The sequence below is a fragment of the Hemiscyllium ocellatum genome, chromosome 19 (assembly GCF_020745735.1).
Source record: "Hemiscyllium ocellatum isolate sHemOce1 chromosome 19, sHemOce1.pat.X.cur, whole genome shotgun sequence".
NCBI lineage: Eukaryota > Metazoa > Chordata > Chondrichthyes > Orectolobiformes > Hemiscylliidae > Hemiscyllium > Hemiscyllium ocellatum.
Window position 1 is genome coordinate 67,933,228 of NC_083419.1, and position 25,420 is coordinate 67,958,647.

General features: G+C 50.8%; 1 protein-coding gene across 1 annotated transcript in view; it reads right to left on the bottom strand.

Moving 5' to 3' along the window:
* Positions 1 to 1,955: 1,955 nt before the first annotated feature.
* Positions 1,956 to 25,420, bottom strand: part of nwd1 (NACHT and WD repeat domain containing 1) — an 84,448-nt gene continuing 60,983 nt past the window's right edge. The window contains exons 16-18 of the mRNA XM_060839558.1: positions 6,706 to 7,253; positions 4,698 to 4,803; positions 1,956 to 2,269 (exon numbers count right to left, since the gene is read on the bottom strand). Of these exons, the coding sequence (XP_060695541.1) occupies positions 1,956 to 2,269; positions 4,698 to 4,803; positions 6,706 to 7,253 (968 nt within the window). The remainder of the gene's footprint in view (positions 2,270 to 4,697; positions 4,804 to 6,705; positions 7,254 to 25,420) is intronic.

Consider the following 25,420-nt stretch of genomic DNA (forward strand, 5'->3'; position numbering starts at 1 on the left):
AAGCAGACAGTTCAAATTTTGACCACAGAAATGAGGTTTCTATGCCAACTTTACAGGAAACAAACTTCCAATCCACTAAAAATAATAATTGCAAATATAAAGTTACACCTTTAGTCATTCATATTACCACCTGACTCTGCTTGCATGTTAATACACATTATAATCCTATCCCAGCTAACACGTGATTACAGTATATTATCAGATTGTTCACATCTCTGTAAACACATACTGAAAATGATACATAGCTTACAGAAAACCCACATTGCTTCTTTATCCCCTATCAAGTGAGGATCAGTTTTCTGATATGATCTTGGCGGTGTATGTTTGATGGGGTGAGATTTGAACTCACTCAAACCCTGTTCACCTACACACCATTAAAATTGGGTCCAGGAGAGAGCAGATAAGAGGGCAGTGGAGTTGGGTAGAGGGCAATCCAATCACTAGCCCTCAATAAATATGTATCAGCTCATGTTGTCCCTGCTGTAGCAAAAAGCCACCTGTTTGACAAAGGCTAACTGTGATGCCCCTTGTTGTTAAATAGTCTCAAATAAGTCAGGTAACAATGGAGCTGGTTGTCTTTGCTGTTGGCTGCTTCTCTCCATTTGAGGATGACATGTACTCAGGATTGTGAGTTTCTGCTGTACAATTTTGTGAATGAAAGGGCAATTCTTTAACAACAGGACTTGAGGCACAGGAGTTCCCACAAGGTAGTGAAATCCTGGGTGGTGCAGGATTTGCCTCCACACCACCCATCATTAACACATCAAGATTCAAATTTGATGCAATTTGATGGACAAGTGTCTCCACTATGAAAAAATGTTCCTTCCAACCTTTAAAGTCAATATTGCTGTGCTTCAGTGAGACACTCAGAGAGCCTTTGTAGTTGGCACAATTCCTGGGCTGCTAACTATCGAGCTGCAGGGTTCTCTGGGAATTGGGCAGAGCTAGGAGTCTCAATCACAGATCCTGGGCTAAGCCAGGAGAGTGAGAGCTGCTGCTCACCAGTGAAATCCAGTCTAGATGGGGTCCTGAGAGGATGCTATGCATCTCATATTCAACAGGACTGGAGTGAAACTCCCTCGTTTCACCAGTAGCATCACTCCCTGCACCAGCCCAGACCCTCCACCAGCAGGAACTATACCCAACAGAATGGCTGCTGTGATAGGGTGCACTGCTACAGGGACTCAGCTGTCACATGACCAGGGGAGAGAGATAGTGGGTTACCCCAACAGGGGGGAGTGAGAGAGAGGAGGGAGAAGGAGAGAGTGTGTCAGTTCATTCAGGAGTGTGAGAGAGAGAGCGAGCCCCTTCAGGGGAGAGGGAGAGGGAGAGAGAGAGAGAGCGAGCCCCTTCAGGGGAGAGGGAAAGAGAGAGAGAGAGAGACAGACAGCCCCTTCAGGGGAGAGGGAAAGAGAGAGAGAGAGACAGCCCCTTCAGGGGAGAGGGAAAGAGAGAGAGAGGGACAGCCCCTTCAGGGGAAAGGGAAAGAGAGAGAGAGAGAGAGACAGCCCCTTCAGGGGAGAGTGAATGTGTGTTAGCCCCTTCAGCAAGAGAGAGGGAGATGAATAGTGTCAGTCCCTTCAGAAGGAGGGAGAGAGAGAGAGAGAGAGGACGGATAGTATCAGTCCCTTCAGAAGGAGAGGGAGAGAGAGAGAGAGAGAGAGACAGATAGTGTCAGTCCCTTCAGAAGGAGAGATGGAGAAAGTCAGTGCCTTTCAGTGGGAAGCAGTCACCTAAAAAGTCTCAATGATTTCTTGTGGCCGATGTAATGACTGGCCTTGTTTATGGACTTGCAGCTGCAGGTGAACCAGTTTCTAACAATCAGGGAGAGGGTTGGGGAGAGGTGAACGTACTGGGATGATTTGCCCCTCCACCTTCCAGTGAGCAAGATGTTGTGAGCTGATTTACTGGGGATCAGTGAGTCACTCTGAGCTGCTGGCTAGTGGTCCCTCTGCTCAGAGCAGGCAGCAGAGTGCAGACGGCCTACTGTTCTGTAGGAAGCCTCTGGTTTGCCCTTTACCTGAGCTCTTCCTGCGGCCATTCCTAGGTCCAGTGTTGTAGACCCTCCTGGTACCTTGCCCATGTCTGACCTGCGCACTGTAGCTCGCCCGGATATTTCTCAGAGGGTTGTAATTGGCATCAGGAACCGCTGGGCAGGTGAAGTTCTCTCGGACGAGATAGCCTAGCCTAGTGCTGGCCAAGAGTCCAGTGGAGGATGGCACAATGTTGGTCACCTCCGCATACACGTACTGTACCACTAAAAGGCAACCTGTATGAGGAAGAGGAGTCTCTGTGAATGATTGCGTGGCTAACCCAGCCTGGTTTCAGCTCAAAGTACAGGCCCGGCGCTTGGCTTATCAGGCTTTGAGGGGTTGGTATACAAGTTGTGAAGAAATGTTTATTCTCACAGCCAGGAGCTGTATTCGGGACCAATGGGTTAGAGCCCACAAGATGGGAATTTGGATGTGTTAACCATCTCCCTCAGGGAAGGCGCTGCTCATGGGAACTTACAGCTCTCTATGCTTGCCAGAGAGCAGTGAGACTTATACCCTCCCCCGACCCTGACTCTCCCTGCCCCATCTCCTGACCCCCTCTCCCTGCTGCCATGTCTCACCATCCCGAGCTGCCCCCCCTCCCATGACCCTTCCCCATCCCATCCCCTCACCTGATTCTCCCCTTACCCAACCTTCCCCTTCCCTACCCCATCACCCTCCCCATCTCCCTGGTCCATCACCACTGCCCCTCGCCTTACTCCCAACGTTCCCCTGCCCCATCATCCTCCGCCACCTCCGTGCACCCCTCCCCACTGCCATCTCTCCTTCTCTGCCTCACTCTTTCCCCTCCACTGACCCTCTCTCTATTCCCTCCATTGTCCCCCCCCATCTCCATCATTGATCCCTTATCCCAGTTATTACTCCATGTCCTCAAATCCCATCTAACCCTCACTCCCTCCACTCTGCTCACTATATCTCCACCACATCTCACTCCCTCTATCCCTCCCTCTCCCCTCTAACTCTATCACTCCCCTCACATCCCCCCCCCGCCATGTTCCCCTCTCCTAGTTATACCTCCAACCCATTCCCCTACCCTATCTCCCTCACTGCAGCCTCCATTCAAACAGGAACAAAAGGGCTGGCTTCTGGAGATGCTTGAAGTAACTGGGATTACAGGTGAGACTGGACATATGGGAGCTGTCTGTGGGGAAACATTTGCCCAAACAATATTAGCATCTTCAGGAAGCCAAGCAACGGTCTATCAGAGTGGGGTGGGTGGGGGTGAATTTAGCAGTGACTTAAGGGGATCTGGGCCTAGTCAAGTAGACTTTCAAAGAGTCTTTGTGCAAGAGCAGTTTGGGGAAGTGGGCAGTGGGGTTAATGATATGGGAAGATCCAAGAGTGGGGGCCAATTCCCTCATAACACGAAAATAGTCCCTTCACTCCAACCAGTCCATGCCGGCCATAATCCCAAACTAAACTGGTCTTATTGCCTGTGTTTCGCCCATATCCCTCTAAACCTTTACTATCCATGTGCCTGTCTAAATGTCTTTCAAATATTGTAACTGTACCTGCATCCATCACTTCCTCTGGAAGTTCATTCCACATGCGAACCACTGTGCGTGAAAAAGTTGCCCCTCATGTCCTTTTTAAATCTTTCTCCAATAAACTTAAAAACATACCCCCCCAGCTTGAAAATGTCCCAGCCTTTCCAGGCTACTTCTTTATCTCAAACCCTTCATTCCTGGCAACATCCTGGCAACTCTTTCCTGAACCCTCTCCACTTTAATAACAGAGTGACCATAACTGCACACTGTACTCCAAATGAAGCCTCACCAATGTTCTGTACAACCTCAACAGAACATCCCACCTCCTATACTCAAATGTCTGAGCAATGAAGGCAAGTGTGTTAAATGTTGTTGTAACACTATTGACTACCTGTGGCACAAATTTCAAAGAACTACGTCCCTAAACCCCTGGGTTTCTCTGTTCTTAACACTATCCAAGGTCCCACTTTGAATTGTACACATCCTGCTATTGTTCAAGTTTACCAAAATGCAGTACCTTGCATATATACAAACTGGGTGCCACAGTTGCACAGTGGTTAGCACTGCTGCCTTACAGCGCCAGAGACCCGTGTTCAGTTCCTGCCTCAGGCGACTGACTGTGTGGAGTCTGTACGCTCTCCCCGTGTCTGTGTGGGTTTCCTCTGGGTGCTCCGGTTTCCTCCCACAGTCCAAAGATGTGCAGGTCAGGTGAATTGGCCATGCTAAATTGCCCGTAGTGTTAGGTAAGGGGCAAATGTAGGGGTATGGGTGGGTTGCGCTTCGGCGGCTCGGTGTGGACTTGTTGGGCCGAAGGGCCTGTTTCCACACTGTAAGTAATCTAAAATCTAAACTCCCTCAGCCCATTGACCCAATTAATCAAGTTTGAGGACCCAGCACTCTTTATTGATGACTCAGTCCTCGATCTGAACACCAGCAACTGGGACAAAGGAGGGTTATTGGCAAGTTGGGAGCTGAGTCTCTGTACTGCACCGGAAAGGAAGGATCAAAACCCATGACGGGGGGTGGAGGGGGGCACCTGTGGGGTAGGCAATGATTCTATGATAGTCATGAGGGGGCCCTTTCATGATCATTGCTCCATGCTTTGCCAGGAGTCTTTCGAAAACTGGCCCATTTGGCCAAAATAAATGACACAAACCGTTGTGAAGGTCCCATGCTTTGATGGTTCGATCCTGCGAGCCGGTGTAGATGACGCGGTCATCCAGTGAGAAAGCTGCACACTTGACCCCCTGAAAGAACAAGCCCTGATTGGACGAGAAGAGCAAATGGTCAGCATGAAGGTAATTGCTTCCTGCAGTGAAGACAGTTCACAAGTGTCAGACAGACCAATCAGGACATAGCTGCAAGCACTCTGCTCTCTAACCTCCCCAGTGCCCCTCCTAAGTGCTAGCTCCATCAGAGTTTTGTGGGCTGTCAGGAATTGAGAGGGAAGAAGTTTTTTTTACAAGTGAGCCCACAGTTCTCAAAGATACACAAGATCTGGCCACGCCACCCACAAAGGATACCCAAGATTTATCCTGGCACCAAACTGTCTAGCTTTGGAGATGGAATGCAACTTCTCGGAGTGCTGCTCCCCGCCTGGTTCCAATAGGAACTTCACCAGATCCTCATTCAAAGGGCCTTTCTCCCAACCCCCACCCCTTTGTCTTGGTATCAACTTGACCCCAAAGCCTGCCTCCCTGTAGATGCTAATATAAGTTTCCACCACATCTCATTGTGAGCAGCCAGGAACACCAGGGTTCAAGTTCACATCATGATAATGTTATAATCCAGTGACCCTCCCAGTATAGCACAGACAAGAGTGTTGCACTGACTGAAACTGCATAGTCTCTTAGAGCAGTGTCAGCTCTTTTAAAAATGATCAATATCCAGTCTGTTAGGCAGGACAGAGGTGTAGACTATTTCTAAATGGGGAAGGACTTCAGAAATCTGAAACATGAAGGGGCTTGGGATTCCTAGTTCAGGTTCTTTTACAATTAATGCACAGGTTTTGTTGGCATTTTGTTGTAAATGCAGCGTTGACATTCATATAGAGAGGGCTAGAATACAAGGGCAGAGCTGGACTGCTGAGGCTGTATAAGGCTCTGGTCATACCGCATTTGGAATATTTTAAGCAGTTTTGAGCCCTGAATCTAAAGAAGAAAATGCTGACCTTGGAGGGGGTCCAGAGGAGGTTTACAGAAATGATCCTTGTCATGTGAGGATGGATTCAGGTCTATGGGTCTGTGCTTGATGAAGTTTGGAAGGACGAGGGGGGAATCTGATTAAAACTGACAGTACTAAGCTGCCTGGATAGAATGGACATGGAGAAGATGTTTCTACCACCAGGCGAGACTAGGATCTGAGGGCACAACGTCACAGTGAAGTGACCACCCTTTAGAACTAAGACGAGGGGAATTTCATAGATGGTTAATCTGTGGAACTCATTGCCACAGAGGACTATGGAGCGAAGTCATTGAGTGTATTTAAGACAGAGGAGGTTCTTGATTAGTAAGGGGATCAAGAGTTACAGGGAGAAGGCAGAAGAATGGGACTGAGTAACATTTCGGCCATGATTGAATAGTGGAGCAGATTCGTTGGGCTGAATGACTTAATTTGACATCTTATGGTCTGTTTGACAGTCACAATTGTATTTTCCTTCATCACACACCCTCTGGTACTTTTCAATTCCTAAAATCTCTCTCTCCCACTGTGTAAAATCACTTTTCTTCAAGTTACCCACCATCCTGCTCGAATTGATGAAAGAAACTCCGTCGGGCGCAAATCACCGACAAGGAGTTCGCCCCACGATCCCTCAGCCGCCAGCACAAAAACATCATGGTCAGGTTGCTCTTTGTGGGATTTTGCTGTGTGCAAATGGCCTGCATTACAACAATGACGGCCATGTCAAAAATCGTCCAAGCCTGCTTTGGGAGCGGCGCTATGTAAATGCAGGCCGTTTCACTGTTTCTGCAGAGATCTGGAATGCAGCGTCTGATTGGAGGAATGCATTGACGTGAGATAGAGGGAGAAGCTGGGGAGAGGGCTGGAGGAATGGGATTAAGAACCCATTTCAAATTCAAGACCCAACATAACGGGCCGAATGGCCTCTCTCTGCAGTGTGAGAGACGGTGATTCAATATGGTCAGGAGTCGGTTAACTCTTACCTTGTAAGAAAACTCACAGTCCCACCGCTGCTTTTGGAGATTCCATATTCTCTGGACTGGTCCCTGACACCCACTGAAGGCGTACTGTTCCTTGTGACTGATCTCCAAGCAGGTTACTCTGCTGTCGTGGGGCTCCAGGACAGTGGGCAGTGAGTTTCCAGTGTAGAGGTGGAGCTCCCCAGTGTCCATGCCTAGCAGTACACTGCAGTCTGACATGACGGCCATACTGGTTAATACAAAGCGTGGCAGAGTGGGGAAAGTGGCTAGGGTGTCGCCCAGTAGGGGGTCGCACTCCGCACTGTGTAATGCACGCACCATGACACAACTAATGTACGCTGTTGCCAACTGCTCCTCGCTTCTGCTAACGGCAAGACATTGGACTGTTTCCCCTGGCCCTGGGGGCTGACAGCATATCAGCTTCTGCCATGTCTCCATGCAGAAAGCCAGCAGGGCCCCAGATCTCAGGCCACAGAGCAGTAGCCTCTTCAGCTGGACGACAGCAAGCCTGCAGATTTCATTGCTTGTGTCGATTGTACGGAGAGTCACACCTGCAGTGGGAGAACTTTGAATTAATCCACGGTTGTTGAACATCCAGGGTTTATAGACTGACTTCCCAAACTGCACAGCAACTTGCAGTTAATCTTACATTGTGTATAACAATCCCCCCACCACCCTCTCTAATAATCCACCCCTCACTGTCCATAACAACCCACAGATCACTCTCTATAACCATCCCCCATCACCCACTGTAACAATCTACCCCATTACTCTCTATAACAATCCACTGGTAATGCCTCTCCCGATCTCTACCCCTTCGTTTCTCCTTTGTCTCCCCTATTACTCTAACTCTACCATATTACTGCGTGAAATGTCTCCCCTTCAAAATCACTGTTTTTGTATTATAAGCTTGCTTGGTAAAAGCTGGGTGAGAGGCCTCGTTTGACTTTGTGTTTCTCCTGGCTGGATTGTTTCCCATATTGCTCTCATCTGTTTGAAGCCAGCAATGCATCCATCCCGATGAGTCACTGTTGATTGATCATTTCACTGACTGCCTGATTTCCAGCGTGGAGTTAGATTAGATTAGATTAGACTTACAGTGTGGAAACAGGCCCTTCGGCCCAACAAGTCCACACCGACCCGCCGAAGCGCAACCCACCCATACCCCTACATTTACCCCTTACCTAACACTATGGGCAATTTAGCATGGCCAATTCACCTGACCCGCACATCTTTGTGACTGTGGGAGGAAACCCACGCAGACACGGGGAGAACGTGCAAACTCCACACAGTCAGTCGCCTGAGTCGGGAATTGAACCCGGGTCTACAGGCGCTGTGAGGCAGCAGTGCTAACCACTGTGCCACCGTGCCGCCCATAAATGACTGAAAACAATAGTTACAGCCTTCCCCAATATTTAATTGAAGGAACCTTCTGCTCATGAAGCACTGGATGATAAATCGAGGTAGGGCCCTGGGGAGTGTCATCAAAGAGACAGACTTAGAGCTGCAGGCACATAGTTCCTTGAAACTAGTGTCGCAGATAGACAGGGTGGTGAAGACTTGCCTTCATCGGTCAGAGCATTGAGTATAAGAGTTGAGATGTCATGTATGAGTCATCGGTGTGGCCACTTTTAGAATATTTAGGTCTGAAAACAACAAATGCTGGAGACCACAGCTGCTCAGAGAGCATCCATGGAGAGAGAGAAAGCTAACCTTTTGAGGCTAGATGCATCTTCATCAATTCTGGCTACCCTGCTACAGGCAAAATGTTATTAAACTGGAAAGGGTGCAAAAAAGATTGACAAGGATGTTACCAAGGATTGAATTACAGGTAGTTCTTGGAGAAAGCAGGTTCTGGCAATGCGATTTGTTTGTGATGTTGCTGAGGAATTCAGGAACGGCAGTTTCGAGAATGCTTACCCCTGTTGGCAATAGTGTAATTCCAGCGGGGATCGGTCCACATGCTTCCTTCTGCGCATGCACCAATGTCCGCGCTGCAGTCTCTGCACCGTTGTGTGTGTGTGCAGCCAAGTCAGCTCTGGTCTTGGGGCCATTCTGGCAATGTGCTGATGTCAGCTGCCATCAGACCAGTTTTCTGTGAGGGATACTGTACAGAGAGCAGCTTCCTCTGAGGGATACTGTGCAGAGAGCAGCTTTCTGTGGGGGCGGCACTGTACAGAGAGCAGCTTTTAGTGGGGGTGGTACTGTACAGAGAGCAGCTTTCTGTGTGGGGGGTACTTTATAGAGAGCAGCTTTCTGTGTGGGGGGATACTGTGCAGAGAGCAGCGTTCTGCGGGGGGGTACTTTATAGATAGCAGCTTTCTGTGTGGGGAGGTACTGTACAGAGAGCAGTTTTCTTTGAGGGGGCACTGTACAGAGAGCAGCTTTCTGTGTGGGGGTTTCTGTGGGGGGGGGGGGCGATACTGTACGAGAGCAGCTTTCTGTGAGGGATACTGTGCAGAGAGCAGCTTTCTGTGAGGGGCCACTGAACAGAGAGCAGCGTTCTGTGGGGATGTGTACTGTACAGAGAGCAGCTTTCTGTGAGGGGGCAATGTGCAGAGAGCAGCGTTCTGTGTGGGCAGTACTTTATAAAGAGCAGCTTTCTGTTTGGGGGGGTACTGTACAGAGAGCAGCTTTCTGTGAGGGGTACAGTACAGAGAACAGCTTTCTGTGGGGGGGGCGATATTGTACAGACAGCAGCTTTCTGTGAGGAATCTTGTACAGAGAGCAGCTTTCTGTGGGGGTGGTACTGTACAGAGAGCATCCTTCGGTGAGGGGTACAGGACAGAGAACAGCCTTCTGTGGGGGGTGGGGCGATACTGTACAGAGAGCAGCTTCCTGTGAGGGATACTGTACAATGAGCAGCGTTCTGTGGGGGGTAGTGTACAGAGAGCAGCTTTCTGTGAGGGGTACAGTACATAGAGCAGCTTTCTGTGAGCGGGCAATGTGCAGAGAGCAGCTTTTAGTGGGTGTGTTACTGTACAGAGAGCAGCTTTCTGTGAGGGGGCACTGTGCTGAGAGCAGCTTTCTGTGAGTGGCACTATACAGAGAGCAGCTTTCTTGAGGGACACTGTACATAGAGCACCTTTCTGTGGGGGTGTGTACTGTACAGAGAGCAGCTTTCTGTGAGGGATACTATACAATGAGCAGCGTTCTGTGGGGGGGGGGGGGGTAGTGTACAGAGAGCAGATTTCTATGAGGGGTACAGTACAGAGAGCAGGTTTCTGTGGGGGGGATACTGTATAGAGAGCAGCTTTCTGTGAGGGGTACAGTACAGTGAGCAGCTTTCTGTGAAGGGACCAAGTGCAGAGAGCAGCGTTCTGTGTGTGGGGTACTTTATAGAGAGCAGCTTTTTGTTGTGGGGTGGGGGGGTACTGTACAGAGAGCAGCTTTCTGTGAGGGGCACTGCACAGGGAGCAGCTTTCTGTGAGTGACACTGTACATAGAGCAGCTTTCTGTGTGGGTGGTACTTTATAGAGAGCAGCTTTCTGTGTGGGGGGTACTGTATTGAGAGCAGCTTTCTGTGAGGGGTACTGTACAGAGAGCAGCTTTCTCTGAGGGGTACAATACAGAGAGCTGCTTTCTGTGAGTGACACTATACATAGAGCAGCTTTCTGTGTGGGCCGCACGGTACAGAGAGCAGCTTTCGGTGGGGGGGTAGTGTACAGAGAGCAGCTTTCTGTGGGGGGGGGGATACTGTACAGAGAGCGGCTTTCTGTGAGTGACACTGTACATAGAGCAGCTTTCTGTGGGGGGGGGTACTGTACAGAGAGCAGCTTTCTGTGTGGGTGGTACTTTATAGAGAGCAGCTTTCTGTGTTGGGGGTATTGTACAGAGAGCAGCTTCCTGTGAAGGGGCCATGTACATAAAGCAGCTTTCTGTGAGTTGGGTACTGTACAGAGAGCAGCTTTTTGTTGGGGGGTGCACTGTACATAGAGCATCTTTCTGTGGGGGTGCGTACTGTACAGAGAGCAGCTTTCTGTGAGGGGAGTACTGTACAGAGAGCATCCTTCGGTGAGGGGTACAGTACAGAGAACAGCTTTCTGTGGGGGGGGGCGATACAGTACAGATAGCAGCTGTCTGTGAGGGATACTGTACAATAAACAGCGTTCTGTGGGGGGGGTAGTGTACAGAGAGCAGCTTTCTGTAAGGGGGGTACTGTACAGAGAGCAGCTTTCTGTGAGGGGTACAGTACAGAGAGCATCTTTCTGTGAAGGGGCCATGTGCAGAGAGCAGCTTTCTGTGAGGGGGCACTGTGCTGAGAGCAGCTTTCTGTGTGGGGAGTACTTTATAGAGAGCAGCTTTCTGTTGTGGGGGGGTACTGTACAGAGAGCAGCTTTCTGTGAGTGACACTGTACATAGAGCTGCTTTCTGTGTGGGGGGGTACTGTACAGAGAGCAGCTTTCTGTGAGGGGCACTGTACCGTGTGCAGCTTTCTTTGTGTGGGGAGGTACTGTGCAGAGAGCAGCTTTCTGTGAGGAGGGGGCACTGTACAGAGAGCAGCGTTCTGTGGGGGTGTGTACTGTACAGAGAGCAGCTTTCTGTGAGGGTTGTCCTGTACTGAGAGCAGCTTTTAGTGGGGGTGGTACTGTACAGAGAGCAGCTTTCTGTGAGAGGGCACTGTGCTGAGAGCAGCTTTCTCTGTGGGCGGGACTCTATAAAGAGCAGTTTTCTGTGTGTGGGAGGGGGTACTGTACAGAGAGCAGCTTTCTGTGAGGGGGTGTACTGTACTGAGAGCAGCTTTCTGTGTGAGGAGTACTGTACAGAGAGCAACCTTCAGTGAGGGGTACAGTACACAGAACAGCTTTCTGTGGGGGGAGGGCGATTCTGTACAGATAGCAGCTCTCTGTGAGGGGTACTGTACAATAAGCAGCGTTCTGTGGGGGCAGCACTGTACAGAGAGCAGCTTTCTGTGAGGGGTACAGTACAGAGAGCAGCTTTCTATGAAGGGGCCATGTGCAGAGAGCAGCGTTCTGTGGGGGCGGCAGTGTACAGAGAGCAGCTTTCTGTGGGGGTGCATACTGTACTGAGAGCAGCTTTTAGTGGGGGTGGTACTGTACAGAGAACAGCTTTCTGTGAGGGGGCACTGTGCTGAGAGCAGCTTTCTGTTGTGGGGGGGTACTGTACAGAGAGCAACTTTCTGTGAGTGACACTGTACATAGAGCAGTTTTCTGTGGGGGGGCTACTGTACAGAGAGCAGCTTTCTGTGTGGGTGGTACTTTATAAAGAGCAGCTTTCTGTGTTGGGGGTATTGTACAGAGAGCAGCTTTCTGTGATGGGGCACTGTACAGAGAGCAGCTTTCTGTGAGGGGCACGGTACAGAGAGCAGCTTTCAATGAGGGGGGGTACTGTACAGAGAGCATCCTTCGGTGAGAGGTACAGTACAAAGGACAGGTTTCCCTGGGGGAGGCGGGGGGGGCGTGGAGGGGTGTTGCGATACTGTACAGAGTGCAGCTTTCTGTGAGGGACACTGTGCAGAGAGCAGCTTTCTGTGGGGGTGTGTACTGTACAGAGAGCAGCGTTCTTTGTGGGGGTTACTGTACATAGAGCAGCTTTCTGTGTGTGGGGGGGGGGAAACTGTGCAGACAGCAGCTTTCTGTGAGAGGGTACTAAACTGAGAGCAGCTTTCAGTGGGGTGGGGGAGTACTGTACAGAGAGCAGCTTTCTGTGAGGGGTACGGCACAGGGTGCAGCATTCTATGAGGGACACTGTACATAGAGCAGCTTTCTGTGTTAGGGGGGTACTGTACAGAGAGCATCCTTTAGTGTGGGGTACAGTACAGAGAGCAGCTTTCTGTGAGGGATACTGTGCAGAGAGCAGCTTTCAGTTGGAGGGGACACTGTACAGAGTGCAGCTTTCTGTGAGGGACACAGTACATAGAGCAGCTTTCTGTGGGGGTGGGGGTACTGTACAGAGAACAGCTTTCTGTGAGGGGGCACTGTGCTGAGAGCAGCTTTCTGTTGTGGGGGGGTACTGTACAGAGAGCAACTTTCTGTGAGTGACACTGTACATAGAGCAGTTTTCTGTGGGGGGGCTACTGTACAGAGAGCAGCTTTCTGTGTGGGTGGTACTTTATAAAGAGCAGCTTTCTGTGTTGGGGGTATTGTACAGAGAGCAGCTTTCTGTGCTGGGGCACTGTACAGAGAGCAGCTTTCTGTGATGGGGCACTGTACAGAGAGCAGCTTTCTGTGTGGGCGGCACGGTACAGAGAGCAGCTTTCTGTGTGGGCGGCACAGTACAGAGAGCAGCTTTCTGTGAGGGGTACTGTGCAGAGAGCAGCTTTCTGTGAGGGGCATGGTACAGAGAGCAGCTTTCAATGAGGGGGGGTACTGTACAGAGAGCATCCTTCGGTGAGAGGTACAGTACAAAGGACAGGTTTCCCTGGGGGAGGCGGGGGTGGGGGGGTGTTGCGATACTGTACAGAGTGCAGCTTTCTGTGAGGGACACTGTGCATAGAGCAGCTTTCTGTGGGGGTGTGTACTGTACAGAGACCAGCGTTCTTTGTGGGGGTTACTGTACATACAGCAGCTTTCTGTGTGTGTGGGGGGGGTACTGTGCAGACAGCAGATTTCTGTGACAGGGTACTAAACTGAGAGCAGCTTTCAGTGGGGTGGGGGAGTACTGTACAGAGAGCAGCTTTCTGTGAGGGGCACTGTACAGAGAGCAGCTTTCTGTGAGGGGCACTGTACAGAGAGTAGATTTCTGTGAGTGGAACTGCACAGGGAGTAGTTTTCTGTGTGGGGGGTACTGTACAGAGAGCAGCTTTCTGTGAGTGGGGTACTGTACAGAGAGCAGCTTTCTGTGTGGGCGGCACAGTACAGAGAGCAGCTTTCGGTGGGGGGGTACTTTATGGAGAGCAGCTTTCTGTGGGGGGGAGATACTGTACAGAGAGCAGCTTTCTGTGCAGGGGGTACTTTATAGAGAGCAGCTTTCTGTGTGGATGGTATTTTATAGAGAGCAGCTTTCTGTGTTGTGGACACTGTACAGAGAGCAGCTTTCTGTGTGGTGAGGGCACTGTATAGAGAGCAGCTTTCTGTGAGGGGCACTGTACAGTGAGCAGCTTTCTGTGAGTGATACTGTGCAGAGAGCAACTTTCTGTGGGGAGAGGGCACTGCACAGAGAGCAGCTTTCTGTGAGGTGGGTTACTGTACAGAGAGCAGCTTTCTGTGAGGGGCACTGTACAGAGTGCAGCTTTCTGTGTGTGAAGGGGTACGTGCAGTGAGCAGCTTTCTGTGGGGGGGGCACTGTACAGAGAGCAGCGTTCTGTGGGGGTGTGTACTGTACAGAGAGCAGTGATCTGTTGGGGCTACTGTACAGACAGCAGCTTTCTATGAGGGGTACAGTACAGAGAGCAGCTTTCTGTGAGGGGTGTCCTGTACTGAGAGCAGCTTTTAGTGGAGGTGGTACTGTACAGAGAGCAGCTTTCTGTGAGAGGGCACTGTGCTGAGAGCAGCTTTCTGTGAGAGCGGTACTTTATAAAGAGCAGTTTTCAGTGTGTGGTGGGGGGGGGTACTGTACAGAGAGCAGCTTTCTGTGAGGGGCACTGCACAAGGAGCACCTTTCTGTGAGTGACACTGTACATAGAGCAGCTTTCTGTGGCGGGGGGTGCTGTATAGAGAGCAGCTTTCTGTGTGGGTGGTACTTTATAGAGAGCAGCTTTCTGTGTTGGGGGTATTGTACAGAGAGCAGCTTTCTGAGAGGGGCACTGTACAGAGAGTAGCTTTCTGTGAGGGGCACTGTATAGAGAGCAGCTTTCTGTGAGGGACACTGTACAGAGAGCAGCTTTCTGTGAGGGGTACGGCACTCGGTGCAGCTTTCTGTGAGGGGCACTGTACAGAGATCAGCTTTCTGTGCGGGGGGTACTGTACAAAGAGCATCTTTCTGTGAGGGGGCACTGTGCAGAGAGCAGCTTTCTGTGCGGGGGGTACTGTACATAGAGCAGCTTTCTGTGGCGGGGGGTGCTGTATAGAGAGCAGCTTTCTGTGTGGGTGGTACTTTATAGAGAGCAGCTTTCTGTGTTGGGGGTATTGTACAGAGAGCAGCTTTCTGAGAGGGGTACTGTACAGAGAACAGCTTTCTCTGAGGGGTACTATACAGAGAGCAGCTTTCTGTGAGGGGGCACTGTGCAGAGAGCATCTTTCTGAGGGGTACTGTACAGAGAGCAGCTTTCTGTGAGGGGTACAGTACAGAGAGCAGCTTTCTGAGAGGGGGGTATAGTACAGAGAGCAGCTTTCTGTGAGAGGGGTACAGTACAGAGAGCAGCTTTCTGTGAGTGGGTTACTGTACAGAGAGCAGCTTTCAGTGAGTGGGTTACTGTACAGAGAGCAGCTTTCTGTGTGGGCGGCACGGTACAGACAGCAGCTTTCTGTGAGGGGAGTACTGTACAGAGAGCATCCTTCGGTGAGGGGTACAGTACAGAAAACAGCTTTCTGTGAGGGATACTGTGCAGAGAGCAGCTTTCTGTGGGGGGGGCACTGTACGGAGTGCAGCGTTCTGTGGGTGTGTGTACTGTACAGAGAGCAGCTTTCTGTGTGCGGGGGGTTACTGTACAGAGAGCAGCTTTCTGTGTCGGGGGTACTTTATAAAGAGCAGCTTTCTGTGTGGGGGGGTACTGTACGGAGAGCAGCTTTCTGTGAGGGGTATTGCACAGGGAGCAGCTTTCTGTGAGTGACACTGTACATAGAGCAGCTTTCTGTGGGGGAGGGTACTGTACAGAGAGCAGCTTTCTGTGCAGGGGGTACTTTATAGAGAGCAGCTTTCTGTGTGGATGGTATTTTATAGAGAGCAGCTTTCTGTGTTGTGGACACTGTACAGAGAGCAGCTTTCTGTGTGGTGAGGGTACTGTACAGAGAGCAGCTTTCTGTGGGGGTGGTACTGTACAGAGAGCAGCTTTCTGTGTCGGGAGTACATTATAAAGAGCAGCTTTCTGTGTGGGGGGGTACTGTACAGAGAGCAGCTTTCTGTGAGTGACACTGTACATAGAGCAGCTTTCTGTGGCGGGGGAACTTTACAGAGAGCAGCTTTCTGTGTTCAGGGCACTGTACAGAGAGCAGCTTTCTGTGTGGTGAGGGTACTGTATAGAGAGCAGCTTTCTGTGAGGGGCACTGTACAGTGAGCAGCTTTCTGTGAGTGATACTGTGCAGAGAGCAACTTTCTGTGGGGGGAGGGCACTGTACAGAGAGCAGCGTTCTGTGGGGCTGTGTACTGTACAGAGAGCAGCGTTCTGTGGGGGGGGGGCTACTGTACAGATCGCAACTTTCTATGAGGGGTACAGTACAGAGAGCAGCTTTCTGTGAGGGGGCACTGTGCTGACAGCAGCTTTCTGTGTGGGGGGTACTTTATAGAGAGCAGCTTTCTGTGGAGGGGGGATAGTGTTCAGAGATCAGCTTTCTGTGTGGTGAGGGTACTGTACAGAGAGCAGCTTTCTGTGTGGGGGGTACTGTATAAAGAGCAGCTTTCTGTGGGGGTGATACTGTACAGAGAGCAGCTTTCTGTGAGTGGGGTACTGTACAGAGAGCAGCTTTCTGTGTGGGCGGCACGGTACAGAGAGCAGCTTTCTGTGTGGGCGGCACGGTACAGAGAGCAGCTTTCTGTGAGGGGTACTGTGCAGAGTGCAGCTTTCTGTGAGTGGCACTGTACACAGAGCAGCGGTCTGTGAGGGACACTGTACATAGAGCAGCTTTCTGTGGGGGGGGGTGATACTGTACAGAGAGCAGCGTTCTGTGGGGGATGTACATTATAGATAGCAGCTTTCTGTGAGGGTTGTCCTGTACTGAGAGCAGCTTTTAGTGGGGGTGGTACTGTACAGAGAGCAGCTTTCTGTGAGGGGGCACTGTGCTGAGAGCAGCTTTCTCTGTGGGCGGGACTCTATAAAGAGCAGTTTTCTGTGTGTGGGAGGGGGTACTGTACAGAGAGCAGCTTTCTGTGTGAGGAGTACTGTACAGAGAGCAACCTTCAGTGAGGGGTACAGTACACAGAACAGCTTTCTGTGGGGGGAGGGCGAGTCTGTACAGATAGCAGCTCTCTGTGAGGGGTACTGTACAATAAGCAGCGTTCTGTGTGGGCGGCACAGTACAGAGAGCAGCTTTCGGTGGGGGGTACTTTATGGAGAGCAGCTTTCTGTGGGGGGGAGATACTGTACAGAGAGCAGCTTTCTGTGAGGTGGGTTACTGTACAGAGAGCAGCTTTCTGTGAGGGGCACTGTACAGAGTGCAGCTTTCTGTGTGTGAGGGGGGTACGTGCAGTGAGCAGCTTTCTGTGGGGGGGGGCACTGTACAGAGAGCAGCGTTCTGTGGGGGTGTGTACTGTACAGAGAGCAGTGATCTGTTGGGGCTACTGTACAGACAGCAGCTTTCTATGAAGGGTACAGTACAGAGAGCAGCTTTCTGTGAGGGGTGTCCTGTACTGAGAGCAGCTTTTAGTGGAGGTGGTACTGTACAGAGAGCAGCTTTCTGTGAGAGGGCACTGTGCTGAGAGCAGCTTTCTGTGAGTGACACTGTACATAGAGCAGCTTTCTGTGGCGGGGGGTGCTGTATAGAGAGCAGCTTTCTGTGTGGGTGGTACTTTATAGAGAGCAGCTTTCTGTGTTGGGGGTATTGTACAGAGAGCAGCTTTCTGAGAGGGGCACTGTACAGAGAGTAGCTTTCTGTGAGGGGCACTGTATAGAGAGCAGCTTTCTGTGAGGGACACTGTACAGAGAGCAGCTTTCTGTGAGGGGGGTACTGTACAAAGAGCAGCTTTCTGTGAGGGGGCACTGTGCAGAGAGCAGCTTTCTGTGCGGGGGGTACTGTACATAGAGCAGCTTTCTGTGGCGGGGGGTGCTGTATAGAGAGCAGCTTTCTGTGTGGGTGGTACTTTATAGAGAGCAGCTTTCTGTGTTGGGGGTATTGTACAGAGAGCAGCTTTCTGAGAGGGGTACTGTACAGAGAACAGCTTTCTCTGAGGGGTACTATACAGAGAGCAGCTTTCTGTGAGGGGGCACTGTGCAGAGAGCATCTTTCTGAGGGGTACTGTACAGAGAGCAGCTTTCTGTGAGGGGTACAGTACAGAGAGCAGCTTTCTGAGAGGGGGGTATAGTACAGAGAGCAGCTTTCTGTGTGGGCGGCACGGTACAGACAGCAGCTTTCTGTGAGGGGAGTACTGTACAGAGAGCATCCTTCGGTGAGGGGTACAGTACAGAAAACAGCTTTCTGTGAGGGATACTGTGCAGAGAGCAGCTTTCTGTGGGGGGGGCACTGTACGGAGTGCAGCGTTCTGTGGGTGTGTGTACTGTACAGAGAGCAGCTTTCTGTGTGCGGGGGTACTTTATAAAGAGCAGCTTTCTGTGTGGGGGGGTACTGTACGGAGAGCAGCTTTCTGTGAGGGGTATTGCACAGGGAGTAGCTTTCTGTGAGGGGCACTGTATAGAGAGCAGCTTTCTGTGAGTGACACTGTACAGAGAGCAGCTTTCTGTGAGGGGTACGGCACTCGGTGCAGCTTTCTGTGAGGGGCACTGTACAGAGATCAGCTTTCTGTGCGGGGGGTACTGTACAAAGAGCAGCTTTCTGTGAGGGGGCACTGTACAGAGAGCAGCTTTCTGTGTGGGCGGCACAGTACAGAGAGCAGCTTTCGGTGGGGGGGAGATACTGTACAGAGAGCAGCTTTCTGTGCAGGGGGTACTTTATAGAGAGCAGCTTTCTGTGTGGATGGTATTTTATAGAGAGCAGCTTTCTGTGTTGTGGACACTGTACAGAGAGCAGCTTTCTGTGTGGTGAGGGTACTGTACAGAGAGCAGCTTTCTGTGGGGGTGGTACTGTACAGAGAGCAGCTTTCTGTGTCGGGGGTACATTATAAAGAGCAGCTTTCTGTGTGGGGGGGTACTGTACAGAGAGCAGCTTTCTGTGAGGGGCACTGTACAGTGAGCAGCTTTCTGTGAGTGATACTGTGCAGAGAGCAACTTTCTGTTGGGGGAGGGCACTGTAAAGAGAGCAGCGTTCTGTGGGGCTGTGTACTGTACAGAGAGCAGCGTTCTGTGGGGGGGGGGCTACTGTACAGAGAGTAGCTTTCTGTGCGGGGGGTACTGTATAGAGAGCAGCTTTCTGTGAGGGACACTGTACAGAGAGCAGCTTTCTGTGAGGGGTACGGCACTCGGTGCAGCTTTCTGTGAGGGGCACTGTACAGAGATCAGCTTTCTGTGCGGGGGGTACTGTACAAAGAGCATCTTTCTGTGAGGGGGCACTGTGCAGAGAGCAGCTTTCTGTGCGGGGGGTACTGTACATAGAGCAGCTTTCTGTGGCGGGGGGTGCTGTATAGAGAGCAGCTTTCTGTGTGGGTGGTACTTTATAGAGAGCAGCTTTCTGTGTTGGGGGTATTGTACAGAGAGCAGCTTTCTGAGAGGGGTACTGTACAGAGAACAGCTTTCTCTGAGGGGTACTATACAGAGAGCAGCTTTCTGTGAGGGGGCACTGTGCAGAGAGCATCTTTCTGAGGGGTACTGTACAGAGAGCAGCTTTCTGTGAGGGGTACAGTACAGAGAGCAGCTTTCTGAGAGGGGGGTATAGTACAGAGAGCAGCTTTCTGTGAGAGGGGTACAGTACAGAGAGCAGCTTTCTGTGGGGGCGGCACTGCACAGAGAGCAGCTTTCAGTGAGTGGGTTACTGTACAGAGAGCAGCTTTCTGTGTGGGCGGCACGGTACAGACAGCAGCTTTCTGTGAGGGGAGTACTGTACAGAGAGCATCCTTCGGTGAGGGGTACAGTACAGAAAACAGCTTTCTGTGAGGGATACTGTGCAGAGAGCAGCTTTCTGTGGGGGGGGCACTGTACAGAGTGCAGCGTTCTGTGGGTGTGTGTACTGTACAGAGAGCAGCTTTCTGTGTGCGGGGGGTTACTGTACAGAGAGCAGCTTTCTGTGTCGGGGGTACTTTATAAAGAGCAGCTTTCTGTGTGGGCGGGTACTGTACGGAGAGCAGCTTTCTGTGAGGGGTATTGCACAGGGAGCAGCTTTCTGTGAGTGACACTGTACATAGAGCAGCTTTCTGTGGGGGAGGGTACTGTACAGAGAGCAGCTTTCTGTGCGGGGGGTACTGTACAAAGAGCATCTTTCTGTGAGGGGGCACTGTGCAGAGAGCAGCTTTCTGTGCGGGGGGTACTGTACATAGAGCAGCTTTCTGTGGCGGGGGGTGCTGTATAGAGAGCAGCTTTCTGTGTGGGTGGTACTTTATAGAGAGCAGCTTTCTGTGTTGGGGGTATTGTACAGAGAGCAGCTTTCTGAGAGGGGTACTGTACAGAGAACAGCTTTCTCTGAGGGGTACTATACAGAGAGCAGCTTTCTGTGAGGGGGCACTGTGCAGAGAGCATCTTTCTGAGGGGTACTGTACAGAGAGCAGCTTTCTGTGAGGGGTACAGTACAGAGAGCAGCTTTCTGAGAGGGGGGTATAGTACAGAGAGCAGCTTTCTGTGAGAGGGGTACAGTACAGAGAGCAGCTTTCTGTGAGTGGGTTACTGTACAGAGAGCAGCTTTCAGTGAGTGGGTTACTGTACAGAGAGCAGCTTTCTGTGTGGGCGGCACGGTACAGACAGCAGCTTTCTGTGAGGGGAGTACTGTACAGAGAGCATCCTTCGGTGAGGGGTACAGTACAGAAAACAGCTTTCTGTGAGGGATACTGTGCAGAGAGCAGCTTTCTGTGGGGGGGGCACTGTACGGAGTGCAGCGTTCTGTGGGTGTGTGTACTGTACAGAGAGCAGCTTTCTGTGTGCGGGGGCACTGTGCTGACAGCAGCTTTCTGTGTGGGGGGTACTTTATAGAGAGCAGCTTTCTGTGGAGGGGGGATAGTGTTCAGAGATCAGCTTTCTGTGTGGTGAGGGTACTGTACAGAGAGCAGCTTTCTGTGTGGGGGGTACTGTATAAAGAGCAGCTTTCTGTGGGGGTGATACTGTACAGAGAGCAGCTTTCTGTGAGTGGGGTACTGTACAGAGAGCAGCTTTCTGTGTGGGCGGCATGGTACAGAGAGCAGCTTTCTGTGTGGGCGGCTCGGTACAGAGAGCAGCTTTCTGTGTGGGCGGCACGGTACAGAGAGCAGCTTTCTGTGTGGGCGGCACAGTACAGAGAGCAGCTTTCTGTGAGGGGTACTGTGCAGAGAGCATCTTTCTGTGGGAGGAGGCACTGTGCAGAGTGCAGCTTTCTGTGAGTGGCACTGTACACAGAGCAGCTTTCTGTGAGGGACACTGTACATAGAGCAGCTTTCTGTGGGGGGGGGGGTGATACTGTACAGAGAGCAGCGTTCTGTGGGGGATGTACATTATAGATAGCAGCTTTCTGTGAGGGGGGTACTGTACTGAGAGCAATCTTCTGTGACAGAGACCATGGAGCAGTTTCCTGTGAATGGTAGAATACTCCTAGATTATCCCTTCTTTTGAAAAGATGGAGGGACATCGTGACAAGAATGTTAGCAGGCAAGGTCCTGATGATAAAAATGTGGGGGGTTTATTGCCGAGGGAAGCCACTGGAAGACATGCTCGATATTGTAAAGCATTTTGAGCATGTGGAGAGAATGTGTGATATAGCTCACTTAACAGGAATGAGGGAGTTTACCTTATCTCTGACCCTGCTTTAACAATATTTTTTAAATGTACTGTGTTAAATTTACTTTTGTTTCATTGATAAGTATGATTTATACCTTCAATCAGGCTATGCTATATTCTGTGTTAGACAATTGGGTGATTTTTGAGTGATTGTGAGTGATATCTTTTGCTGGTCTGTTTCTAACCCATAGAGTCCATTATTAATATGAAGTGATTTTCTATTGAGCATGGTTTTGGTGGAATGCAACTACACCGATATTGTAGAACTACCCGTATAAGGTGAAGCTAGATAGACTGGGACCTCCTTCCCTGCAGTGAAGGAGGCCGAGGGGTGATGTTATAAAATCAAGAGGGGCACAGAAAAGGTGAATAGCCAAGGTCCTATCCCCAGGATATAGGAATCCAAAACTCGAGGGCAAAGGTTTAAGGTGAGAGGGGGAAAGATTAAAAGGGGACTGAGTGGCAACCTTTTCACACAGAGGGTGGTGTCTATATGGAACAAGCTGCCAGAGAAAGTTGTAGAGGCTGGTACCATTGCAACATTTAAAAGACATTTGGACAGCTATGTGAATTAGAAAAGTTGAGAATGGGCCAAATGTAGAAAAATGGGACTAGTTCAGTTCAGGAAACCTGGTCGGCATGGATGAGTTTCCGTGTTATTTGACTCTGTGATTAGGCAGTGGAGGGGTCAACAGCAGTGGCTGTGAGGTAAAGTTGGGTGTTATTATCTTGGATGTGGAACTGACAGATTTGGGGTGATACTGGTGAGGATTGTGGGTGAGAAACAGGAGGGGACTGAGGATCCATCCTCAGAGGACGCCTGAGGTAGCTGTACCTAAGTAGGAAGAGATATAATTGCAAATGATCTTCCAGCTGCAACTCTAAAGACTAAGCAGTCAAATCAAGACACAACTGGACTAAGGAGGAGATGCAGAAATCATGTTTCGAGATCAATCCGACTCACTCAGTGAAGAAATGTTAATTCTGTTCCTCTCTCCACAGATGATGCCAGACCCGCTGAGTTTTCATTTCAGTAGCCACAGTATTTTATTAAAGGGGGAGATGTGTCAGAGAAAGATAGTGCAATCGTCAGTAAGAAAGTTTGTTGATAGATTGAGACAGACCAAGAATCACTTATTACTGTTGGGGCTACAGAGGAAGTCAGTCTACTGAAATCTATGTTGGATAAGGCACTGGTTCTGAAGAGGTTAATGTTCATATTAGATAAAAACAATGACTGCAGATGCTGGAAACCAGATTCTGGATTAATGGTGCTGGAAGAGCGCAGCAGGTCAGGCAGCATCCAAAGTGCAGCGAAATCGACGTTTCAGGCAGAAGCTCTTCATCAGGAATAAAGGTAGTGAGCCTGAAACGTGGAGAGATAAGCTAGAGGAGGGTGGAGGTGGGGAGTAAGTAGCATAGAGTACAATGGGTGAGTGGGGGAGGGGATGAAGGTGATAGGTCAGGGAGGAGAGGGTGGAGTGGATAGGTGGAAAAGGAGCTAGGCAGTTAGGACAGTCCGGACAAGTCATGGCGACAGTGCTGAGCTGGAAGTTTGGAACTAGGGTAAGGTGGGGGAAGGGGAAATGAGGAAACTGTTGAAGTCCACATTGATGCCCTGGGGTTGAAGTGTTCCGAGGCGGAAGATGAGGCGTTCTTCCTTCAGGCATCTGGTGGTGAGGGAGCAGCGGTGAAGGAGGCCCAGGACCTCCATGTCCTCGGCAGAGTGGGAATGTTGGGCCACGGGACGGTGTGGTTGATTGGTGCGGGTGTCTCGGAGATGTTCCCTAAAGTGCTCTGCTAGGAGGCGCCCAATCTCCCCAATGTAGAGGAGATCAGATCGGGAGCAACGGATACAATAAATGATATTAGTGGATGTGCAGGTAAAACTTTGATGGATGTGGAAGGCTCCTTTAGGGCCTGAGATAGAGGTGAGGGAGGAGGTGTGGGTACAGGTTTTACAGTTCCTGCGGTGGCAGAGGAAAGTGCCAGGATGGGAGGGTGGGTTGTAGGGGTGCGTGGACCTGACCAGGTAATCACGGAGGGAACGGTCTTTGCGGAAGGCAGAAAGGGGTGGGGAGGGAAATATATCCCTGGTGGTGGGGTCTGTTTGGAGGTGGCGGAAATGTCGGCGGATGATTTGGTTTATGCGAAGGTTTGTAGGGTGGAAGGTGAGCACCAGGGGTGTTCTGTCCTTGTTACGGTTGGAGGGGTGGGGTCTGAGGGCGGAGGTGTGGGATGTGGAAGAGATGCGTTGGAGGGCATCTTTAACCACATGGGAAGGGAAATTGCAGTCTCTAAAGAAGGAGGCATTCTGGTGTGTTCTATGGTGGAACTGGTCCTCCTGGGAGCAGAAATGGCGGAGGTGGAGGAATTGGGAATACGCGATGGCATTTTTACAAGAGGTAGGGTGGGAAGAGGTGTAATCCAGGTAGCTGTGGGAGTTGGTGGGTGTGTAAAAAATGTCAGTATCAAGTCGGTCGTCATTAATGCAGATGGAGAGGTCCAGGAAGGGGAGGAAGGTGTCAGAGATGGTCCAGGTAAATTTAAGGTCAGGGTGAAATGTGTTGGTGAAATTGATGAATTGCTCAACCTCCTCGCGGGAGCACAAGGTGGCGCCAATGCAGTCATCAATGTTGCGGAGGAAGAGGTGGGTGAGGTGCCGGTATAATTACGGAAGATAAACTGTTCTACATAGCCAACAAAGAGACAGGCATAGCTGGGGCCCATACGTGTGCCCATGGCTACCCCGTTGGTCTGGAGGAAGTGGGAGGATTCAAAGGAGAACTTGACACTGACATTTTTTACAAACCCACCGACTCCCACAGCTACCTGGATTGCACCTCTTCCCACCCTACCTCTTGCAAAAATGCCATCCCGTATTCCCAATTCCTCCACCTCCGCCGTATCTGCTCCCAGGAGGACCAGTTCCACCATAGAACAGATGGCTTCCTTCTTTAGAGACCACAATTTCCCTTCCCATGTGGTTAAAGATGCCCTCCAATGCATCTCGTCCACATCCCGCACCTCCGCCCTCAGACCCCACCCCTCCAAACGTAACAAAGACAGAACACCCCTGGTGCTCACCTTCCACCCTACAAACCTTCGCATAAACCAAATCATCCGCCGACATTTCCGTCACCTCCAAACAGACCCCACCACCAGGGATATATTTCCCTCCCCACCCCTTTCCGCCTTCCGCAAAGACCGTTCCCTCCGTGATTACCTGGTCAGGTCCACGCGCCCCCTACAACCCACCCTCCCATCCTGGCACTTTCCCCTGCCACTGCAGGAACTGTAAAACCTGTACCCACACCTCCTCCCTCACCTCTATCTCAGGCCCTAAAGGAGCCTTCCACATCCATCAAAGTTTTACCTGCACATCCACTAATATCATTTATTGTATCTGTTGCTCCCGATGTGATCTCTTCTACATTGGGGAGACTGGGCGCCTCCTAGCAGAGCGCTTTAGGGAACATCTCCGAGACACCCGCACCAATCAACCACACCGCCCCGTGGCCCAACATTCCCACTCTGCTGAGGACATAGAGGTGCTCACCGCTGCTCCCTCACCACCAGACGCCTGGAGGAAGAGCGCCTCATCTTCTGCCTCGGAACACTTCAACCCCAGGGCATCAATGTGGACTTCAACAGTTTCCTCATTTCCCCTTCCTCCACCTCTTCCTAGTTCCAAACTTCCAGCTCAGCACTGTCCCCATGACTTGTCCGGACTTGTCCGACCTGCCTAGCTCCTTTTCCACCTATCCACTCCACCCTCTCCTCCCTGATCTATCACCTTCATTCCCCCCCCCCACTCACCCATTGTACTCTATGCTACTTTCTCCCCACCCCCACCCTTCTCTAGCTTATCTCTCCAAGCTTCAGGGTCACTGCCTTTATTCCTGATGAAGAGCTTTTGCCCGAAACGTCGATTTTGCTGCACTTTGGATGCTGCCTGAACTGCTGTGCTCTTCCAGCACCACTGATCCAGAATAATGTTCAAATTACGTTGGCTCCACCCAGTCTTCCATGCCGTGTCTGATGGAGACAAGGGTTTACTCTCACTTTCGCAGGCAGCAGATGTACCAACTCCCTAATTATTATACCTCTCCTAATATAGTTGTACGTATTGCTATCATGTAGCAAACCTCATTGCTA